The sequence below is a fragment of the Leuresthes tenuis genome, unplaced genomic scaffold (genome assembly GCF_036924035.1).
Source record: "Leuresthes tenuis unplaced genomic scaffold, fLeuTen1.0.hap1 SCAF_5, whole genome shotgun sequence".
NCBI classification, from domain to species: Eukaryota; Metazoa; Chordata; class Actinopteri; order Atheriniformes; family Atherinopsidae; genus Leuresthes; species Leuresthes tenuis.
The window spans coordinates 29094941-29115792 of NW_027325359.1; the positions used below are offsets into that span (position 1 = coordinate 29094941).

A 20852-nucleotide genomic window follows, 5' to 3' on the forward strand; every position below is an offset into this window, starting at 1 on the left:
TCTCTTCCTCCTTCAGTCTCTCTGTGCCAGTTATATCTCACATGAAGCCTCAGGGCCCGTGTCCACATAATTTTCTTGGTCAAGAAACGCTGGCAGGGTACCACTTTTTATTTCTATGACAACAATATAATGATATCATACAACCTACACCTTTAACATGTATTAATTAAATTTTTTTGTCCAAATCATTCAGTTACATTGTTTATTTCACCAGAACTACCAGAAGAGATCATATTTCTCCAGCTTTAGCTTCTCTTGATTCAGCTTATCCTCACATATGCACCTTCAGAGTTGAGCAGTTTTGTAATTTAGGGAACAACAAGGATAAAACAGTGAATCACAACAAAAACAAAGTATTCCTTGTTCCTTCCTTACCGATGCGAGCGATGGGGACTCCGGCCTGTAGAATCTGCACGGTGCTGTCTACAGCCGCCTGGACGGAGGGAAAGGAGCAGACGGCGGACACCATGGCCTCTGGGATTCCGTACAGGCGTAACGTGGTCTTGGTGATGATCCCCAAGGTGCCCTCTGAACCCACAAACAGGTTTGTGAGGTTGTAGCCAGCAGCAGTCTTCCTGGAGACAGAAATTCAAAAGCAAAGATGAGTGTGGAGGACTGAAACTGCCATAATCCAAAAAATAAATACCCAAATTCAAAAATGGCTAAAAAAGGAAATGCTGTTTATATCATTAGAAATTCAACTAAAATTGAATTTAAAAAAAAATCTATGCATAAATAATCGTTTAAAATGTGAAATAAATATGTATTTTTAAACTGCGTTCATTTCATCTTGTGTTAATGTTGTCATCTATTTATTTTGTCCCTCAATTTTCTAATAAATCTTTAAATAAAATTTTCAATGGAATATATTTCATTTCTTTCTTTATTTACTCCTGTATTTCTGAATCATTGCCTTTACACTGTACTTATCTATTAATTCATTCTCTAATTTAGGTTCCTTCATAACTGATTTGTTTCTATATGAGTATTTTTTACATAAATCAAACTTTTAATCTTTCTCTTATCACATAAACTTCTTCTTTTAACCTTTTTTTTTCTTAATTTAATTAAGGATTATTACAGCTTCAGTCCTCCAAAGATAAGTGTGTTTGTGACGGCAGATGTGTACCGGGGACGTCGGCCTTTCCCGGCCGTATGAATGATGGTCCCGTCAGCCAACACCACTTCTAAGTTCATAACGTTTTCCCTCATAGTCCCGTAACGCACGGCGTTTGTGCCGGACGCACTGGTGGCAGCCATGCCGCACAGAGAGGCATCAGCTCCAGGATCTGAGACAAACCAAAACAAAGGAAAAACAACACATCACCAGAGTTTGACCAGTTATTTTCAGGTGTGATGTAGTTGTTGCTGGGCAGAAAAAAAGCGAATTTTATTGAGCGAATAAAAGCTGTGCATTGGCAAATACGGACTCAAGTTTATTCCTTTTTCCTGAATAAACTCCACTGCATTAGATTTTTGACTCTCTCCAGTGACAGTGACACATTTGTTACTGTGGTATTGGAAACATGACTGACCCACAGGGAACCAGAGGCCGGTGTCTCGCAGGTAGGCATTGAGGGCCTTCCGAGTCACACCGGGCTCCACCGTCACATCAAAGTCCTCCGGGTGGAGATCCAGGATCTGGTCCATGTTCCTTAAACTGAAGCACACACCACCCTAAGGAAAGAAAACATGCCAACATACAGTATGGTTGTTTTTTTTCTTTTCACTGTAAAATTGCATGAATTTAATATTCTTATACAAGTATAGTAAAAATCTTATTTTTATAGTACCATTCGAGTTTGATACTAAGCGTTTCCATGACCTTAGACACAAATCTGTCTGGAGTACAAACAAGGACGTCTGCTTTCTCCTCATTAAGTTGGAAAAAGTTGTCAGCCATCCATCTTTTAATAAAGTCTAAGCACCTATGAAAGTTGTGTAGGTTGGAAACATCTTGGGGCTTAAAAGAGATACAGCTGAATGTCATCTGCATAGCATTGAGAGGAAATATCCTTAAAAGTGCTCAAAAATGTAAGAGCGAGCAGATATAACAGAAACAATAAAGGCCTCAAAACAAGACATTGTGGCACACCATAGGTAAGAGAGGTAGAAGAGGACCTGTAGGATATTTCTGAGTGTGAAACCCAAAAAGCGTGCACACGCAATCCTGTTTATAGCTGTTATTATTGCGGTTATTTCAAAGAAAGTGTATATTTCTACACAAATATCCATACGTAGACTTACCTTTACAGCACCGACCCCTCCCTCCAAGCCAGTCCCGGTGCCGAAGGGGATGATGGGAAGATTGTGGTTGTGGCAGACCCTGGCCAGAGCGCTGACCTCCTCCACACAGCGTGGAAACACCACCACATCTGGGGGGCGACATCTGCAGCAATGCAAAACACTCTTCATATGCATCTCATTCAGTTGTTAAATCCATTATTTAACAACAAATCAATAATCAGTGGGATTGTACAGTTCTTGTAAAGCGCCATTAACTGGCACCCTGTCAAAAAATGTAAAGAGATAAAGTTAAAATGACATAAAACCAAATAATCAGGTTAACATTTTTTCTTTCTGTACAAGCTGATAAAATTCAATGTTTCAACAGAAGTTGAAAAGTGATTAACAAACTAATAATAACTTTGTACTTTTACCAGTGTGCTGCAGCGTCTTTATTGAGCTGAAACCCTCTGAAAATGGTGCCAGGATAAATTTTAATAACTAATACAAGGGATTTTTTTAGAGATCCCAAACCCACACTGAATTCACCCCTAACTCGGTTTCACTTTGCACTGTGCTGCTTTGTAAACTGAATTCAAAGTAAATATGTACTTTGTTTCAGACTAATTTAATGCTTCTCTTACAGAAATTATTACAGCTCTTTGCGCTAAGAGCTTCTTAGTGAATCTGGGAAACGCGGCCATTATCTTGACAAAGTGTTGAAAACTCATAAAAGAGCAACAAGAGAGTGAATACTGGATCATAAACCTCCACCCAGCACATTTAGATCCACTTTAAGCTGTGATGGTCAGACTGTGTAAAAGTAAACTGGGTTTAAATTAGAATCAGGATATGTTCTAAAGAAAAAGCCATCCTTCTCTGGATGCCTTTCTCCTTGTGATGGTTATTTTCTACTCTGAATTGTCAACAGTTCTGCAAATAATTTTCAAACAATTTATCTTATAGTTTGAACTGACTTGGTATTGACTTGAATACTAACTAATGTTTGAATTTACTGTCAAGTTTTGTGTAAAGCACTTTGATCTGTAGGCCTGTAGGAAAGGTTTTATATGAATAAAGTTTAAAGTACCTGTGGGGTCTCTTTAATCTCACCATTAATGCATTTGTGTTAATTTATCCATGTTAGGTGGTTAATAAAGACACTAACCTACGAATATATGGAACTTTTGAGCTGAGCTCTCGAACTCCTTGTTAAATTTTCATTTTACAGAATCCATAATGGAACAAATTGATGCTTTATTTGGCATTAATTCCACAAAAATAACACAGGGAAAATGTATAAATACTCTTAAATAACAAACTTGCTTAAGTCATTGCACATTTACATTATCGCAAGGAAGACAATGAAATCTGGAAATACTGTAAAAACAGGCGTTTTACATTATACAGCTTGAAAAACAGCTAAAAAATTATCCCCAATGGCCAAACAAATGTCACATGACTTGGGGTAAAATCACCTGCTGTGACCGTGTTGAGGATTTCTTTCACAAATCCACTCTTATATACCAGAGAATGACACGTTGTGTTTAAATATTTGTATTGAACTGAAATAAGCATTACCATGAAAAAGGTAACAGTGACAGACTGACCTGTGCACAGACTCATCTTTGCCATGTTGTTGTCTGACAGCTTCACCCAATGAGACGCCGTCCTCGCCGCTTATACACCTGAATTCAGAGAGAACCCTGTCCACAGCCACCCTCTGCACACAGATAATCACACACATAGGACAGTGAGTCATTAAAAGGAGGGGTCACATAAATCTAAGACTGTACAACTACATTGAGATAAAGCTGCTTTAGAGTGAAATATTGTTTTTTTTTTCCTAAAAGAGGTCTAAAAATGAGGGCTGTAAACAAAATATAGAATGAGACTATTCAGTTTACTTGCACCACTTTATGTCCACATGAAATTCTTAATCTAACTTGAATAAAAAAGGTTGTGAAGCAATAAGGATGGTGATGAAGATTCTCAGTCATCCAGGTCATGGTGATCATAAGAGCTTGAATAGGCCAACTGGACTCCTTTTTGGATCTAGAAGACGTTTCACCTCTCATCCAAAAGGCTTCTTCAGTTCTAAACCAGATGGTGGGGAGTATCAGCTTATAAGCAGAGAAGGTCGTTACAGTTACATCTGTCACTGAACCTCCGGACCAATTTGCGTTTCATTAAGTCATTATCACTTCTGAATTGTCCACCTGCCTGATAGGATGAGTTTTGGTTAGATGATCCAAGGTGTGAATGATTGTGAAACTGCCTGGGGAGGAAAGACAATACTGCATTGTAGGTGCTGAGAAGGGGATACCTGAGGCCACCACCTCTGTTCAAAGATAAATTTACCACTTTAACACAGATGGCTTCCTTGACTCCTCTCTCAAACCATCTATCCTCTCTGCCCAGAATGTGGACAAAGGCCCAGTTTGGGTATTCACAGGTTTGAAGAGTTTTCTTGGAGTTGCTTTGGTTTTCCCTCAGCTTTAGTACGTACACTAACCACTCGGTAGTGTAGTGGTCTGATAACAACAAGTTTGTGTTCCAGTGGACTATGTGAATCGAAAAGCAGGTATCATGAAAGCAGTCAACATAAATCCAGTCCTAAACTCCAGGGAAAACTGGGATTTAGAGATTGGATGTTCCGTTAGATTTTCTTCCCTCTACATCATGTATAATAGATACCTAAATGACACCATCAAGAGAGTCAATCAAATAAACTGGGACCAACTCATTAATATCAGCACTACAGAGATGGAATTTTTGGAAGTCAATTTCCCAGTCAATGAATTTGTGTTTCTTTGGCTTTGGACACATAAAAACTTTAATGGTTGTTTTGATGGCATGAGGAAACCGTGGGACGATTCACTGACCATCCTCACATCCATCATGACTTTAAGGTTAGTGACACATAAGAACAGTAAGGTACATCTGCATTGGCCGGGAATTGGACCTGGGTCTCTCGCATGGGAGACGAGAATTCTACCACCGAACCACCAATGCTCACTTGATCTTCCAATTTCCAACTTTTTTTTTTTTCTCTGCACTTTCTCCAGCCTTTTTCAATATTATGTTACGGGACATATTTATGCAAATGCTTAGAAAACAAAAAGTTAGTAATACTTTTTTTCTATTCTTTTGAATAGTCTACAGACTACTGCTCCGCTCTCTACGAACCCAGTATCAAGTGAGAAACCGTGGGATGACTCACTGACTATCCTCACGTCCATCACGACCTTAAGGTTAGTGCCACATAAGAACTGTAAGGTACACTGGCACTGGCCAGGAATCGGACCCGGGTCTCTTGCATGGGAAGAAAAAATTCTACCACTGAGCCACCAATAGTTACAAGAGTGCTGATTTTCCAACTTTTTTTTTTCCTGCCACTTTCTCCATACTTTTTCCATATTCTGCTACAATATTCAACTACAAACGTACGTTTGTAGTTCATAGTAACCGCTGATAAAATGCAGTGAAAGGAGACGTCAAATGATGAATGAAATGATACATAAAACGTTGAAAGAAAATTTTCATTCATATTCATGTATGGGTTTGTAAACAGAACCAGTCATTTTTATCATTTTTTTTGTACACTTTAAAGCTTGTCCACACCACAGCGATGGATGAAGATGAGGAGCTGGAAAGTGCGATGTTGAGCATCTCACATCTAAGATCCTATCTGAAAACATTGTCCATTGTTATTACACTGGCTGGAAGACTGAATTGATGATGGGTAAGTCTGTTTTGAATTTAATACTTCCCTTACTTATGTCTCTATTTCTCTTTGTGATCAGCTGCTTAGCCATCAGTGGCAGCAGCCAAAGAGGAACTTTCATCAGCAGCAAAGGCAGGTTTTTAGATAACAGGTTTCAAGACTGGAGTGTGATTCTCTTACATGATGAATTACCCTCCAAAACTGAAACTTAACTCATTTTGTTCTGTGTGTTTTTGGTTTGGGCCATGTTCCGGCCATTTTCCTGTTAAATATTTGGTTGTATGCTGCTGTCACTCTTATTGTCATAAGGACTATGAATTAATCCAACCAAAATGAGGGTGAGTATAGATTTTTGTTATCACTAAAAATGCATTGCATGCATTGAGCCATATTGCTGGGTGCAAAAAATTTTCCCTGCTGGCCCCCTGGGCCAGTAGATCAGGGTTTTATTGGGCCCTTGTGTATTTTCACTGGCCTGGCTGTGAAAAATGAAAATAACCCTTGTAAATTTGTATTTATTAAACTAATTTAATTTCCATTTTACAATCTACACATTTCAGAAAATAATTTTTCTTTCTAATGTCAATAACTAACAATGTATCTTCCGTACAACACCTGCTTGACACAGAGATGAGATGCAGTATGAGCACTATGAAACTATTTGAAGAAATTTACACACTACAAATTTGTAACTTTTAGTTTTTGAACTTTAACTCACCTTCGACGTCAACGTCTGGACGAAGATTAAATCTGCATACATATGTCGAAACTGTTCTTCTTCAGAAGAGCGAAAGAGACGAAGGCCTGTTCAAATTTGATTGTGTGGCCGGCAGCGTTGATGAGTTTAGTCACCTGCTGGTGACGCTCAGTGGTAGGTTTTTAAACAACTTTAAGGTTTCTTCCCGGCAAATTTAAAATTTTGATTTACCCATGACTTACCCATAACTTGCCCTGCATGTACTTTTACTGGCCCTGGGCCATGGGTTATGTCGGACCCTGTATTGCTTCTCTTGCTTGGACAGAGAATAAATTTAGTTTACTATGTGTGTGCGAATTAGATGTGAAAAAAATTGAAAGATTGTTTATGAAGCTCTGAAGAGCAGGAGAAGCAGGCAAATGGCTGTTTGACTTCCTAGTAACATTAACACTTACATTCACCATGAATATTTGAATGACAGATGTTTTTTCTTTTGTAGTTCCATTTTTAACCCAGTCGAGACCACCTGATACACTAGATGAACTGCAAACATCAACAGTTGACGGTAAACATAATGCAATACTGTTATTTTAATAAAATATTGGAGTGAATATGTGGTTGTTGTTTTTTTTTTTTTTATATTTTTCTATTTTTCTCCCAGCAGCTGTGAAAAGGAAGACCTGTGCCCCTACCAGCAGAGCTGTCATTCCTTGTGACAGAAACTGCAGGCTCAAAAGACACAAGAGCAAAGAAACTGGAGTCATTCACAGGTATGTTTCCACTAATATTCCATAACACATCTGTTTGACAGGTCAGTATAATTTTAATAACCACTTTAAATATTATGTTATCACATAATTGTGCTTAAATCCTGAATAAATACATAACAAAAAGATGGCACTTCTTTTCAGATCACAACACAAGTGCTACTGCTTTCCTCTGTATGCAGAGCACTTACTTTTTGTCACGGTTTAGGTTTTAATATTCTTGTTTTCAGGTTCTTGTCATGTTTTTTCCCTGCCACTTAGTTTCACTCTGGTCACCTGTTTTCTGTTCCACAGCTGCACATCATCACCAATCACTTCCCCACAGCATTTAGTTTCCAGGTTCAGTCCCAGTCTTTGCAGAATCCTCACTCAACCTTCATGTCACAGTCACAAATGCTAAGTCTGGTTTTGCCTCATAGTCTTGATTTCCATAGCCTTGTTTATCCATTGTCTTGTTTTGCTAACCCCGTTTAAGTATTTTCGATAATCCGGCTCAGCTGTGCTTTTTGTTCTTGCTCCTTGTCTTTTTGGAATGAACCTCCTTTTTTTTTTTTTTTTTGAAGTTCTGCATCTGGGTCCTACCCTCCTCCATCAATCCTGACATTTTTAAGGAATGTAGTAAAGATGGTAAGTATAGAAGGCATATAAACATTTTTGTTTTTCTTTACTTTAGCAACTTTACTCATTCAGCCTAAAAATGTATATTTTCTTTCTCTTAAGTCTCTAATTACTTTTGTGTCATGTCTGCCTTAATTTTTCAATGGTAGTTCCCTCAGGAGAACCACCCATCCCTGTGCCTCTGCCAGAGCGTGACCATGACATGAGCAGCTGGCACTGTTCCAAACATCAAACTGTGGATGATGACAGAAATTCAGGATCTTGGCTGTGGCCTGGGTCTCGCCCCGTGGGTAACCCAGGGAATACGATTTCATTGTGGCGTCTTCCTCCACAGCCTGAACTTATCGATACAGTGGCTGAGCCCAACTTCTTCCAGCTCCATCCATTTTTTTTTTAAAAATTTTATTTGGAAACCTGAAAGCAACAATATGGGTAGACTAAGAAATAATTACATCCTTCCGTGTCTCCATGGCTGTCCCCATCCACAGGTGGTTTCTTCAGGTGTGGGCAGGCCTTAAGTAATTGTTGGCTCCAGTATTATATCTTCTCCTCACAACTCTGCTGTAAGGCCTGTCGTAGGAACTGGTTTGCTGACAGTCCACGATGGCTTGAGAAGCTACCAAAATGATTTACAAACCTTCTCCCTGCATTTCTCACTTACAAGAAGGCAATCTGTAAGTCCGTAATGGATGAGCTGAGGCGCTCTGGCAAGTCACCCACAGACATGGCAAAGCAAGTGAATGAGCTCATGCATCTCAAGTATAAGCGAGCTCATTTGACATATCTGCATGCCATAGAAAGCGTTTGAGATGCTGAGGCTGGCGTGCATGGCCAGAGGACAATCGGGCAGTTTCTGAGGAAGAAAATAACATCCTATGCTTTTGGCATATTACGAGGATCCAGATGGCTGGTGTAGCGTCTTTGTTTCTGGTTTCTACTTAACTGACTGTTTAATCAGCGAGTTCAGACATCAAGAGCCAGCCATGTCTCAGTTTCTGAAAGGCACTTTTGGGCATGTGCTCAGATCTGATCACACCCGGAAAGTTGCAAGAAAAGTAACTTTGGCATCTGGGGTCATGTCCAGTTACGCTATCATGAACGAGAACTGGATGATAGTGTCCTGGGTGATGGTTCAGTCCGAATCTGACAGGTCACTGGAACCCATGTACAAAGGGATGGCCAAGAGGTACACTGACGCCGGAGTGGAAAAGGCAGGATACCACTGGGTAGACAGGTGAGAAAGGTCATCTTCTCTTTTTACTGCTTTTTAAACTACTATGTTGTGCTCGTTATGGCCTAGATTTTAGCAACATCAAGTTAGGGTAAATTATGTAGCATATATTACATGTTTGCATCTTTCACTTAGGGATTGCTGCGCTGCATTTAAGATGCCAAACTCCATCCCGGGTGAACATCTGGACTGGGATACGTGGAAGACTACCCCTTCCCACATTGCTGCAGCAACCTCTGGTGACCTGCAGAACAGATGTGCCTCATGAGCCCATTTCAATTCAGAAATTGTTGTCAAACTGGATTTGTTCCACTGCCTGAGGCGCTTTTCCCAGGAGTGCACGTCGGAACATCATCCTCTTTTCAGCACTTTCTGTCAGCTCCTCTCTGCTGCCTTCTCTGTGGTGGATCAGGAACACCTCAAAAGGCTCCAAAAAGCCTGAGTTCTGCAACATCCATCCAGCTAGTCCGACAAAGCAGCATGTATGCGAGCACTGCAGGACTCAGATACCACAGCCCATAGAGCTGTTAGAAAGGGTTGAAAAGGTCATTCAACATTTTCACCTGGCCAAAGACCCAAATGATGTCCTGATGTACAAGCCGTCAATGCTGAAGAAGTGGCGTATACAGAGGGTGCACATTCTCCGCGTGTGTTTGAGTGACCCTGAGCTGTCTGCGGGGATAATGTACAGGTATGGTGGAACTGTCCAGCTCAACCACGTACCTCGAGATGGTGCCAAAGTCCCACTTTGGATCCCTGTGCGAGGTACATCACAGCAAGAGGGTTACCATTTCCACCAGGCCCAGTGGGTCACAGGGACCCATGTCTCCCCTGAATTGTTCCAGGCACAGGGCATGACAGGTGTGGCACGGTGGAACTTTCAGCGGCTTGTTGACCTCAAGCAGCCAGATGTCCTCCTGCCTGCTGTATTTGATCCAGCATTAATTGCTGAATTAAATACCACATCAAAAAGTGACGGGGCAGGAAAAATACCCAGCACTTCACCTTTCAGCAACAGACACTGGAGAGAGGTTTGGCCTTGAATACCGAGAGCCAGACTGCCGCCCAGTCCCTCTGGACTGGGAGAAGCACAGAAGCAGAAAGAGTGAAGAACAAGTTGCTCTTTTGCCTCTGTCACTTCTGCAGACCCCCACCCCCTCCAGAGTCCAAACTCCAGATGTGGTCCCCCAGCTACCTTCAGGTATGACGTCTGCCAGCCATCCCCTCTCTGCTGGTGCTCCGGAAAGGCAGGAGATGCAGTCGGAGAGCAAACAGGAACTTCTAGCCACTGCCGGTAAATGAACAAAATTGTTTAGACACATTTTTTCATTATATCACGGCTGAATAACATGAAACTGAGAGACTTTTTTTTTTTTTTTTTAAATTTTGTTACAGAAACTGCAGATGCTGTACCTCTACCGCTGAGATCCTCGCCAAGGAGTGCCCGTATTGGAAAAATTAAAACAGGTGGACGGGTCTTTGTCTTGGATCATTCGCGCTGGACAGCACCAATGACAGAGGCCATTGATGGGTTGCTGCAGAAATTTCATGGACGAAAAGACATGCTGAAGCTTGTGGATCGGCAATATGCAGATCTGGTTTATCGGGCTGCCACAGATCCCAACAGCTTGCTTCACCCCACAACCAGGCAACATATCTCTCGATATATAAAGCACCGGGCAAAGCTTATAAATGCCAGTTCGTCTCTGAACACAAGCCCTGAAAAACTATTGGAAACTCAGCAGCTGTGGCACTCTTTGACTGAGGGGAGTAAGACTGCCAGTGTTCCAGTTGTCACCATTGAGCCTGTTAGATTCAACCCTCTAGCAACTTCTTCGCCCACACCTATGACACAAGAGTCTATTGAGAAGATTGTGCAAGACGTTTTAAAACAGCAACAGTCGGAGCAGAAGCAAAGACAGACGAAGAACTGTCTCGCATGTGGACAGCCCAAGTCCAGATACGGGACTGATGGATCCTCAGTCCATTATTTCTTTCAGCAAGGGCCCGTGCGGTATTTCTACTGCTCTAAAAAGGTGCACAACATCTATGCTGCTGAGGGTCTCTCTAACCCCAAAATGTCTTTTGAGGATTTTTCATCCACTCAGTTCTTTCAGAGGGAGCTGGAAGACGCAAAGAAAAGAGTGGAAGAGAAGACAGAGGAAAAAGACCCGACTCACAACAACCTGGCCGTCTTTGTCGATTCTGCCGCATGGTTCTCAAACAGGGACCAGACAGCCCACATATCCACACGAGCTTCCCTGGACTGGCAGGGAAGTACATTTACTGCCCATCAAAAGTTCATGCCCTCTATCAACATAAGGGTATGACCAAGGAAATGAGCTGGAAGGACTTTTGCAAGTCTTTTTTTCTTTGAGGAAGAAAAACAACGATGGGTACAGGAGAAGAAAAGATAGTTAAAAAGTTGTGTGTTTTTTTTTTTTTTTTTTTTTTGTTTTTTTTTTCTAGATGGTCATCAGTTGTTTCTGTTTACTAGGCCTCTAGATATGGAAATTCACATATGTAAATATAAAGTGTTATTTAAGTTTAATTTAGTCATAGTTGAAGATTTAAATTGAAATGAGCGTTAAATGTTTCATAATATATCTGTATTTGTTTGTTCTGATTTATCGACAGGTAAAAAGTATTTTAAAATGTTTGTGCTGAGGGACCTGAGAACAATTTTCCATTGCTAAAATAATAAAAGTTGAAGTGCACAAAACTGTCTCTTGTATCACTGTTAAGCCTGACTATATATCTATGAATAGATATCTATATATACAGAGAGAGAGAGCTGATAGATATTAACATCTATAGCTTTTGATTGACTAAATCATATTTCCAATGGTTTACAAATAATAGACCACCACTATACGGTCTGACGGCTTTGCTTTGCGGTAAGACGTATTGCACCCCTCCCTTTTGCTTTGTGTGTGTGCACTGTGACAGTTCTCGCTCTTCTTGAACTACTAATAATCACCTTATGTCTCCCTATAATTTACACATCTTGCATAGTTAACTCTATCCCATACTTGTTATATTCTAACGCTCACTCTTACAGATCTTTAGTTTTTATTTTTCACTTTTTAGCGGTGTGTCTGGTTCTCTAGCTTAGCATGGCTACCAGTTCTCTTCCTCTATCTCCTGCTTTCACCTGCTCCTTGTGTCAGATGTTTAGTTACTCCTCTGCCTCCTTTAGTGGTAATGGTACATGTAACAAATGTAGTCTTTTTGTAGTTTTGGAGGCAAGGTTATCTGAATTGGAAGCTCGGCTCTGCACTGTTGAAAACCACCCGATAGCGAGCCAGGCCCCTTTAGTCAGTGCGGAGCCACCTAGCGTAGCTAGCTCTGTTAGTCGTCCCCGAGCAGATCCCGAGCAGCCGGGACTTAAGAGTGGCTGGGTGACTGTCAGGAAGAGGAGTCATAGTCCTAAAGTCAAGCCCGTGGTTCACCATCAACCTGTCCACGTTTCTAATAGATTTTCTCCACTCAGCGACACACCCGCTGAGGACAAAACCCTGGTAATTGGCAGCTCTATAGTCAGAAACGTGGCATTAGAGACACCAGCGACCATAGTCAAATGCATTCCAGGGGCCAGAGCGGGCGACATAGAATCCTATTTAAAACTGCTGGCTAAGGATAAACGTAAATACGGTAAAATAGTTATTCACGTCGGCGGTAATGACACCCGGTTACGCCAATCGGAGGTCACTAAAATTAATGTTGCATCGGTGTGTAATTTTGCCAAAACAATGTCGGACTCCGTAGTTTTCTCTGGACCCCTGCCAAATCTGACCAGTGATGACATGTTTAGCCGCATGTCCTCATTCAATCGCTGGTTGTCTAGATGGTGTCCAGCAAACAACGTGGGCTACATAGATAATTGGCAATCTTTCTGGAGAAAACCTGGTCTGATGAGGAGAGACGGCATCCATCCCACTTTGGAAGGAGCGGCTCTCATTTCTAGAAATATGGACGAATTTATTAGTCATCCAAAAACATGACATCCCAAGGTTGAGACCAGGATGCAGAGTTGTAGTCTTACACACTTCTCTGCGGCTTCCCACCTGATGCTGCCCCCCCCTCAATCAAAAAACACAAAAGGAGCAAATCCTCTTGTGCAAAAAAAAATTAAAACAAAAACTTTAACTGAACAAAAACATCAAACTATTAAATGTGGTTTGCTGAATATTAGATCTCTCCCTTTGAAGTCTCTGTTAGTGAATGATTTGATTTGTGATCATCATATTGATATATTTTGTCTTACAGAAACCTGGCTGCAGCAGGAGGATCATGTTAGCATTAATGAATCAACTCCCTCTGACTATTTAAATGTTCATGTTCCTAGAACCACAGGCAGAGGAGGAGGAGTGGCAGCTATCTTCAGATCAGGGTTACTAATCAGTCCTAGACCCAAGATTAGTTTTAGCTCTTTTGAATCTCTGATTCTCAGTTTTTCCCACCCAAAGTGGAAATCACAAAAACCTCTTGTGTTTGTTGTTGTGTATCGTCCGCCTGGCCCTTATTCTGAGTTTCTGTCTGAATTCTCAGAGTTTTTATCCCAGTTAGTGGTGAGTACAGATAAAGTCATTGTAGTGGGTGACTTTAATATTCATGTAGATGTTGAAAATGACAGCCTAAATATTAACTTTAATTCTATATTAGACTCTATTGGATTTTCTCAAAGTGTTCACAGACCTACTCACTGCCTTAATCATACCCTTGACCTTGTGCTGACTTATGGCATTGAGAGTGAACAGTTAACAGTGTTCCCTCATAACCCTGTCTTGTCTGACCATTTTTTAATAACTTTTGAATTTACATTACTTGACTACACGGTTTCTGAGAAGAATTCTACATATAGAAGGTGTCTGTCAGAGAATGCTGTAACCAGATTTAAAGAGTTGATTTCATCATCCTTTTCTTCACTGCCATGTGCTGATATGACACAGGATGGCTACCTAAATTTTACTCCAGTAGAACTTGACTCTCTTGTTGACAGCACTACAGCTTCAATGCGTACAACACTGGACAATGTTGCCCCTCTGAAAAGGAAGGTAATCAGTCAGAAGAGGTTGGCTCCTTGGTATAATTCACAGCTGCGTGCGTTAAAGCAGACTGCAAGAAAGCTGGAGAGACAGTGGCGTTCCTCTAATTTAGAAGAGTCTCAATTAGTCTGGAAAGATAGTTTAATAACGTATAAGAAAGCACTTCGTAAAGCTAGAACTGCGTATTATTCATTATTGATAGAAGAGAATAAGAATAATCCCAGGTTTCTTTTCAGCACTGTTGCCAGGCTGACAAAGAGTCCGAGCTCTGTTGAGCCATGTATTCCTTTAACTCTCAGCAGTGATGATTTCATGAGATTCTTCATCAATAAAATTGTTTCTATCAGAGAGAAGATTAATGGAATCCTTCCCATTATTATCACTGATGTATCATCAAGTAGAGCAGCTTTAGAAGTATCTTTCGAACCTGAATTGTATTTAGACAGTTTCTGTCCAGTTGATCTTTCTGAGCTAACAACAGCAATAGTCTCTTCTAAACCATCAACTTGTATGTTAGACCCAATCCCAACCAGACTGTTCAAGGAGGTTTTCCCCTTAATTGACACTTCCATATTGGATTTGATCAATCGGTCTTTGTTGACAGGATATGTACCTCAGACTTTTAAGGTTGCTGTAATTAAACCTTTACTTAAAAAACCTACTCTTGATTCAGAAGTGTTGGCTAATTATCGACCTATATCCAATCTCCCTTTTTTGTCCAAAGTTCTTGAAAAAATAGTTGCAGTTCAACTTTGTGATCATTTACATAGAAATAATCTGTTTGAAGAGTTTCAGTCAGGATTCAGAGTGCATCATAGCACAGAAACAGCACTGGTGAAAGTTACCAATGATCTCCTGTTAGCCTCTGATAGCGGACTTGTTTCTGTGCTTGTCCTGTTGGATCTCAGTGCTGCATTTGATACGATCGATCACAGCATTCTGTTACAGAGACTTGAACATGTTATTGGGATTAAAGGAACTGCATTAGGCTGGTTTAAGTCATATTTATCTGATAGATTCCAGTTTGTTCTTGTAAATGAGGAATCTTCCTCACACGTTGGAGTAAGTCATGGAGTTCCTCAGGGTTCTGTGCTTGGACCGATTCTTTTTACTTTATACATGCTTCCATTAGGTAACATTATCAGACAGCATGGCATAAATTTCCATTGTTATGCTGATGATACTCAGCTGTACTTATCTATGAAACCAGATGAAACCTACAGGTTGGTCAGGCTACAAGCCTGTCTTAAAGACATAAAGACCTGGATGACTCAGAACTGTCTGCTTTTAAATTCAGACAAAACTGAAGTTGTTCTCTTTGGACCTGAGCGCTTCAGGGAGAAATTGTCTAGTTATATAGTTACTCTAGATGGTATTTCCTTGGCTTCTAGTTCTACAGTGAGGAACCTTGGAGTTATTTTTGACCAGAATTTATCATTTGACGCACATATAAAACTGGTTTCTAGGACTGCCTTCTTTCACCTTCGTAATATTGCTAAAATCAGGAACATCCTGTCTCAGGGTGATGCAGAGAAACTAGTTCATGCATTTGTTACTTCAAGATTGGACTACTGTAATTCCTTATTATTGGGCTGTCCCACATATTCTCTGAAAAGCCTCCAGCTGATCCAAAATGCTGCAGCCAGAGTTCTGATGAGAACTAACAGGAGAGATCATGTTTCTCCAGTTTTAGCTTCTCTTCATTGGCTCCCTGTTAAATTCAGAATAGAATTTAAGATTCTTCTTCTGACATATAAAGTTCTTAATGACCGAGCTCCATCATATCTTAAAGATTTAATTGTAAGATATTTTCCTAACAGAGCACTTCGCTCCCAAACTGCAGGTTTACTTGTTGTTCCCAGAGTTTCTAAAAGTAGAATGGGAGGTAGAGCCTTCAGTTATCAGGCCCCTCTCTTGTGGAATAAGCTGCCAGTAAATGTCCGGGAAGCAGACACCCTTTCCACTTTTAAGATTAGGCTTAAAACTTTTCTTTTTGATAAAGCTTATAGTTAGGGATGGCTCAGGTAATCCTGAAACATCCCATAGTTAAGCTGCTATAGGCTTAGACTGCTGGGGGACCTCATCTGTCACACCTTTCCTCACTTTGCTCTCTTTTTCCCCCTGTTTAATTTCAAAATTGATTTTATGTACATGTGACATTATTGTGGTTATTAACCTATGTTTCCCTGTTCCAACAGATATCCTTTGAATGGCGTTATGGTGTTTTTCCCCCCTCTTTTCCCTCTTTTCTGTCTTCTCAAACCCCAGCTGGTCGAGGCGGATGGCCACCCTTCCTGAGTCTGGTTCTGCCAGAGGTTTCTTCCTGTTAAAAGGGAGTCGTTCCTTTCCACAGTTGCCACAGGCACGCTCAGGACGGGAGATTGGACTGAAGACACATTTCGGTGCAATCTGTTGGTTTCCTTAGCTAGGATATTAATTTTTTGAATTAGCTCTATATGAATTAATTGGATTATGATTACAATGAATTGAATTCCAATTGGCTTGAATTGGACTATATTACTTAAGTGCCTTGAGATGACAATTGTTGTAATCTGGCGCTATATAAATAAAATTGAATTGAATTGAATTGAATTGAATATAATACAATAAATGATTAAAATACTAATAAAAAACCAAGAGAATGAAAAGTATAATTATTAAGAAAGTGGAATTCACATTTATTGAATCAAAATAGCCGTTTTTCTTCAATAACCAATACGAGGTCATTAAATACAAACAGCTAATTTGATTCAATAAATGTTTTGGTTTGTCACAGATGGGATTTGAACCAGGGTCTCAGCCATCATTCAGAGTTTGGTTAGAACCTTGGACAACACCAAAATGCTGCAATTTCATTGGCTGTCACTCTGTTACAGCTATTCGCAACCGGCCCCCGCGTGGCAGGCGAGAATTCTACCACTGAACCACCAATGCTTGATCTAGTCGTTTTTCGTATCACCATTTTTTTTCTCGTCGTTCCATATGTCCCAAAGGATTTCTCTCCTTTCGACACCTCCTCTCTCAGTGCATATTTCTCCTCAAACCAGAAACCGAAGCCTGGCTTCTATTCTTATACTAATTTAATCTCACAAAAACAGCTAGCTGCTGAAAAAACATTTATCACAAGTAAAGAAAAGAGTTAAAAATCTTTATTGCTGTGAAGTGAAGAGTCGGATTTTAGAAATACTTTGACGGTGACAGGTGTTTAAGAACAAGCGTTTTTTTTTTAAAATTATTATCCCCGGTGAACTTGCTTTTAAAATATAGTGTGTAATGTTTCAATGTATGCTAACAGAACGATAACTAGCTAGCTATTGTTAACTTTGACCGCACCATAAAATGCAGCTAAAGTTTAACATTTGAATAAAATGTAACGACAGTTGAATATGTGAGGTTTATAATTAGCCTATTTCCGAAGTGGACACTACGAGCTTTTTAAATAACTATGCTAATTAGCATTTTATTGGCTGTCCAAGGTACCTGTAGATATCATCACAAGTGTCGTTTTTTTTAAACAACCGCACCATTAACCTTCAAATTGTCCGTTTGGTTTAATTTTCCACCCGTAACCTGCTGTCACACAACCTAAAACAAACCAATTCATGTCGTCACTACGTTTTTCGTATCTTTCCCCGTCATTTCCGATGTCTTTCAGGGACTTTGTACACAAGTAGAGACTTCTCAAGTTTCCAACAGTAAAAACTGCAATTTGCTTTCAGAACCAGTCGTAACATTAATGCTCAGACAGTGGGATGCAATTACTTTCTGTCGTAATTTGTCCACATTTTCTTTTAACATCCAAAGGACTTAGATAGGTCTTTTTTGTCTCTTATCAGCTGTCAGCATGGACAGACAGAAAAAGCACAAAAGAGTTGCATTGGCCGGGAATCGAACCCGGGCCTCCCGCGCGGGAGCCGAGAGTTGTTTAGCTAAACGGCCCTAAACCAAATCCCATTCATTCTCTATGGTAGTGCCTAAATCACTACGGATGTAATATATTTTCGACCGCTACGTCTTTTGGCGCTGTTTCGCTTTTTTCTACAGGATGCTGCAAACTTTTAAATTTTTTCCCAGTAAATTTCCACGATTAGCGGGACCGCTCTACTGTACGCTGACGCTCCGAGAATTTCACGTCTGCTCCTCGGTAAAAGGTAAGACATATTAATGTGGATAGATATTTAAAAAGTACATCATCAGCTTACGTTTGTAGTTCATAGTAAACGCTGATAAAATGCAGTGAAATGAGACGTCAAATGATGAATGAAATGATACGTAAAATGTTGAATGAAAATTTTCATTCATATTCATGTATGGGCTTGCATGTTATAACAGTAAGCTAACCGGTCATTATTTGAGAGTTATTCATTTTTTTAATGATGTGTTGGCGTAACGCCAGCTCTAAGAGACTGTTACTGTATAATATACAGTATACTATCTTACACCCACATTGTGTCGCTAACGCATCTTACCGTCTTTCTGTTCAGTTAATATCGATTTCTAGTGCTGAGGCACTAGTAAAAACTCTGTACTGTAAGAACTTTTTTCCTCTGTGGGCTGTTTATCAAGGGATTACTTTAAATGATTTTGGAATAATAGAATCAGAGTAAACCTGCAGAGTGAAAAAAATTACTCAACATATTTTTCCATCCTCTTACTTTCTTGTACACACTAAAAAATCTGTGTCCTCATATGCACCTGTGCCTCTGCTCTCTACTTGGCCTCTTTAAGGATAAAATAATGGAGAGTAACAGGTTTTTAATAGGACTATTCTTTGAGCTAAAATATTAAAGTTGATGTGAAAATAACATGAAATATAGATATATATCATTGATTTTTTTTCTTAAAGTGGAATCTAGAAATAAAAAATTAACTGTTTATTTTACTGTTTCGCAGGTTGAGATGCAGAAGAAAATTATGTTCTTTCCTGGGAAACTTCAAGTGGTTTTCCGCAAAGGGCCTCTTGGTTTTCTCCTCCAGGAGCCTTCTCCTGAGGCCAAGCACATTAAGGATGACAAGAGTCTTCAGGATAAATCTGTACCCATGAGAGCAGAGCTTGTGCGACAGAATGCTCTCAGTATGGTCCGTCAGAGAGGGGGGGATGCCTCAGATGTGACAGAGGTGCTGGGAGACTACATCCTACAGTTCGGCAAATATAAAGGGAAGTCTTTTAGGTGGCTTTTGGAGAATGATGTTGGGTATACTTTGTACCTGATTAAGAATCTCCAGAAGGAAGAGGCTTTAGGAATCAGTCAAACTGAGGGGCATAACAAAGACAGTCTCTTCACATTTGTGGACTATGCGCTCAGTTTTACAGAGATTCAGACTGCTCTAAATTATGAGGGTGTTGCAGCAGCATCTTCTGAAGATGATCAGCTGGTGGGCTTCGGCTCCCGTAGAAAAAGCACCTGGAAGGAGATATGGGACAGCAGAGCTGATGGCTTTGCAGACTTCATTATTAAAAAGAACTGCCTTCCAGGGACACGCATGCACAAGCTGCAGCATTACCTGCGGAAGAAGCAGCTCAGTGCCTCTGTTTCCACGACTGCTGAGCCGACAGCAGTACGTGCACCAACTAAACCTCTGGGCAAGTTATTTTGTCAATATTCTTATTCCCATTTTTCAGAATAAATCTAGCATGATATGTGTTAAATTTAAACTGATTGTAAACGGTGCCAGTAATTTTTCTTCTTTTCTTTTTTTTGTACACTTTAAATCTTGTCCGCACCACAGCGATGGATGAAGATGAGGAGCTGGAAAGTGCGATGTTGAGCATCTCACCGTCTAAGATCCTACCTGAAAGCAGTAAGTCCGTTGTTATTACACTGGCTGGATTACTGAATTGATGATGGGTAAGTCTTGAATTTAATACTTCCAATACTTATATCTCTGTTTCTCTTTGTGATCAGCTGCTGTGCCATCAGTGGCAGCAGCCCAAGAGGAACTTTCATCAGGAGCAAAGACAGGTTTTTAGATAACAGGTTTCAGGAGTGGAGTGCGATTCTCTTACATGATGAATGACCCTCCAAAACTGAAACTTAACTCATTTTGTTCTGTGTGTTTTTGCGTTTGGGCCATGTTCCGGCCATTTTCCTGTTCAATATTTGTTTGTATGCTGCTGTCACTCTTATGGTCATAAGGACTATGAATTGATCCAACCAAAATGAAGGTGAGTATAGATTTTTGTTATCATTGAAAAAAAAAAAATCATGCAATGCCCAGCATTACTAACACTTGAATGCATGCACTGAGCCATATTGCAGGGTTCAACATAACATTTTTTTTCCTGCTGGCCCCCTGGGCCAGTAGATCAGAGTTTTATTGGGCCCTTGTGTATTTTCACTGGCCTGGCTGGCAAAAATGAAAATAACCCTTGTTTTTTAACCTAAATTTCTATTTATTAAATTAATTTCATTTACATTTTACAATTTACACATTTCAGATAATAATTTCTCTTTCTAATGTCAATAACTAACAATGCATTTTCCATACAACACAATCATATAGAACAGTGAGAGGAAAAAGGCGTGTCTTCACTCCA

At 40.1% G+C, this 20852-nt stretch overlaps 1 protein-coding gene across 1 annotated transcript in view; it reads right to left on the bottom strand.

The window, feature by feature from the left end:
• The window catches only part of ldhd (lactate dehydrogenase D), a 36074-nt gene that overhangs the window by 8825 nt on the left and 6397 nt on the right, over positions 1–20852 (bottom strand). Inside the window, exons 2-6 of the mRNA XM_072386586.1 lie at positions 3837–3949; positions 2248–2389; positions 1536–1677; positions 1130–1289; positions 376–575 (exon numbers count right to left, since the gene is read on the bottom strand). Of these exons, the coding sequence (XP_072242687.1) occupies positions 376–575; positions 1130–1289; positions 1536–1677; positions 2248–2389; positions 3837–3949 (757 nt within the window). The remainder of the gene's footprint in view (positions 1–375; positions 576–1129; positions 1290–1535; positions 1678–2247; positions 2390–3836; positions 3950–20852) is intronic.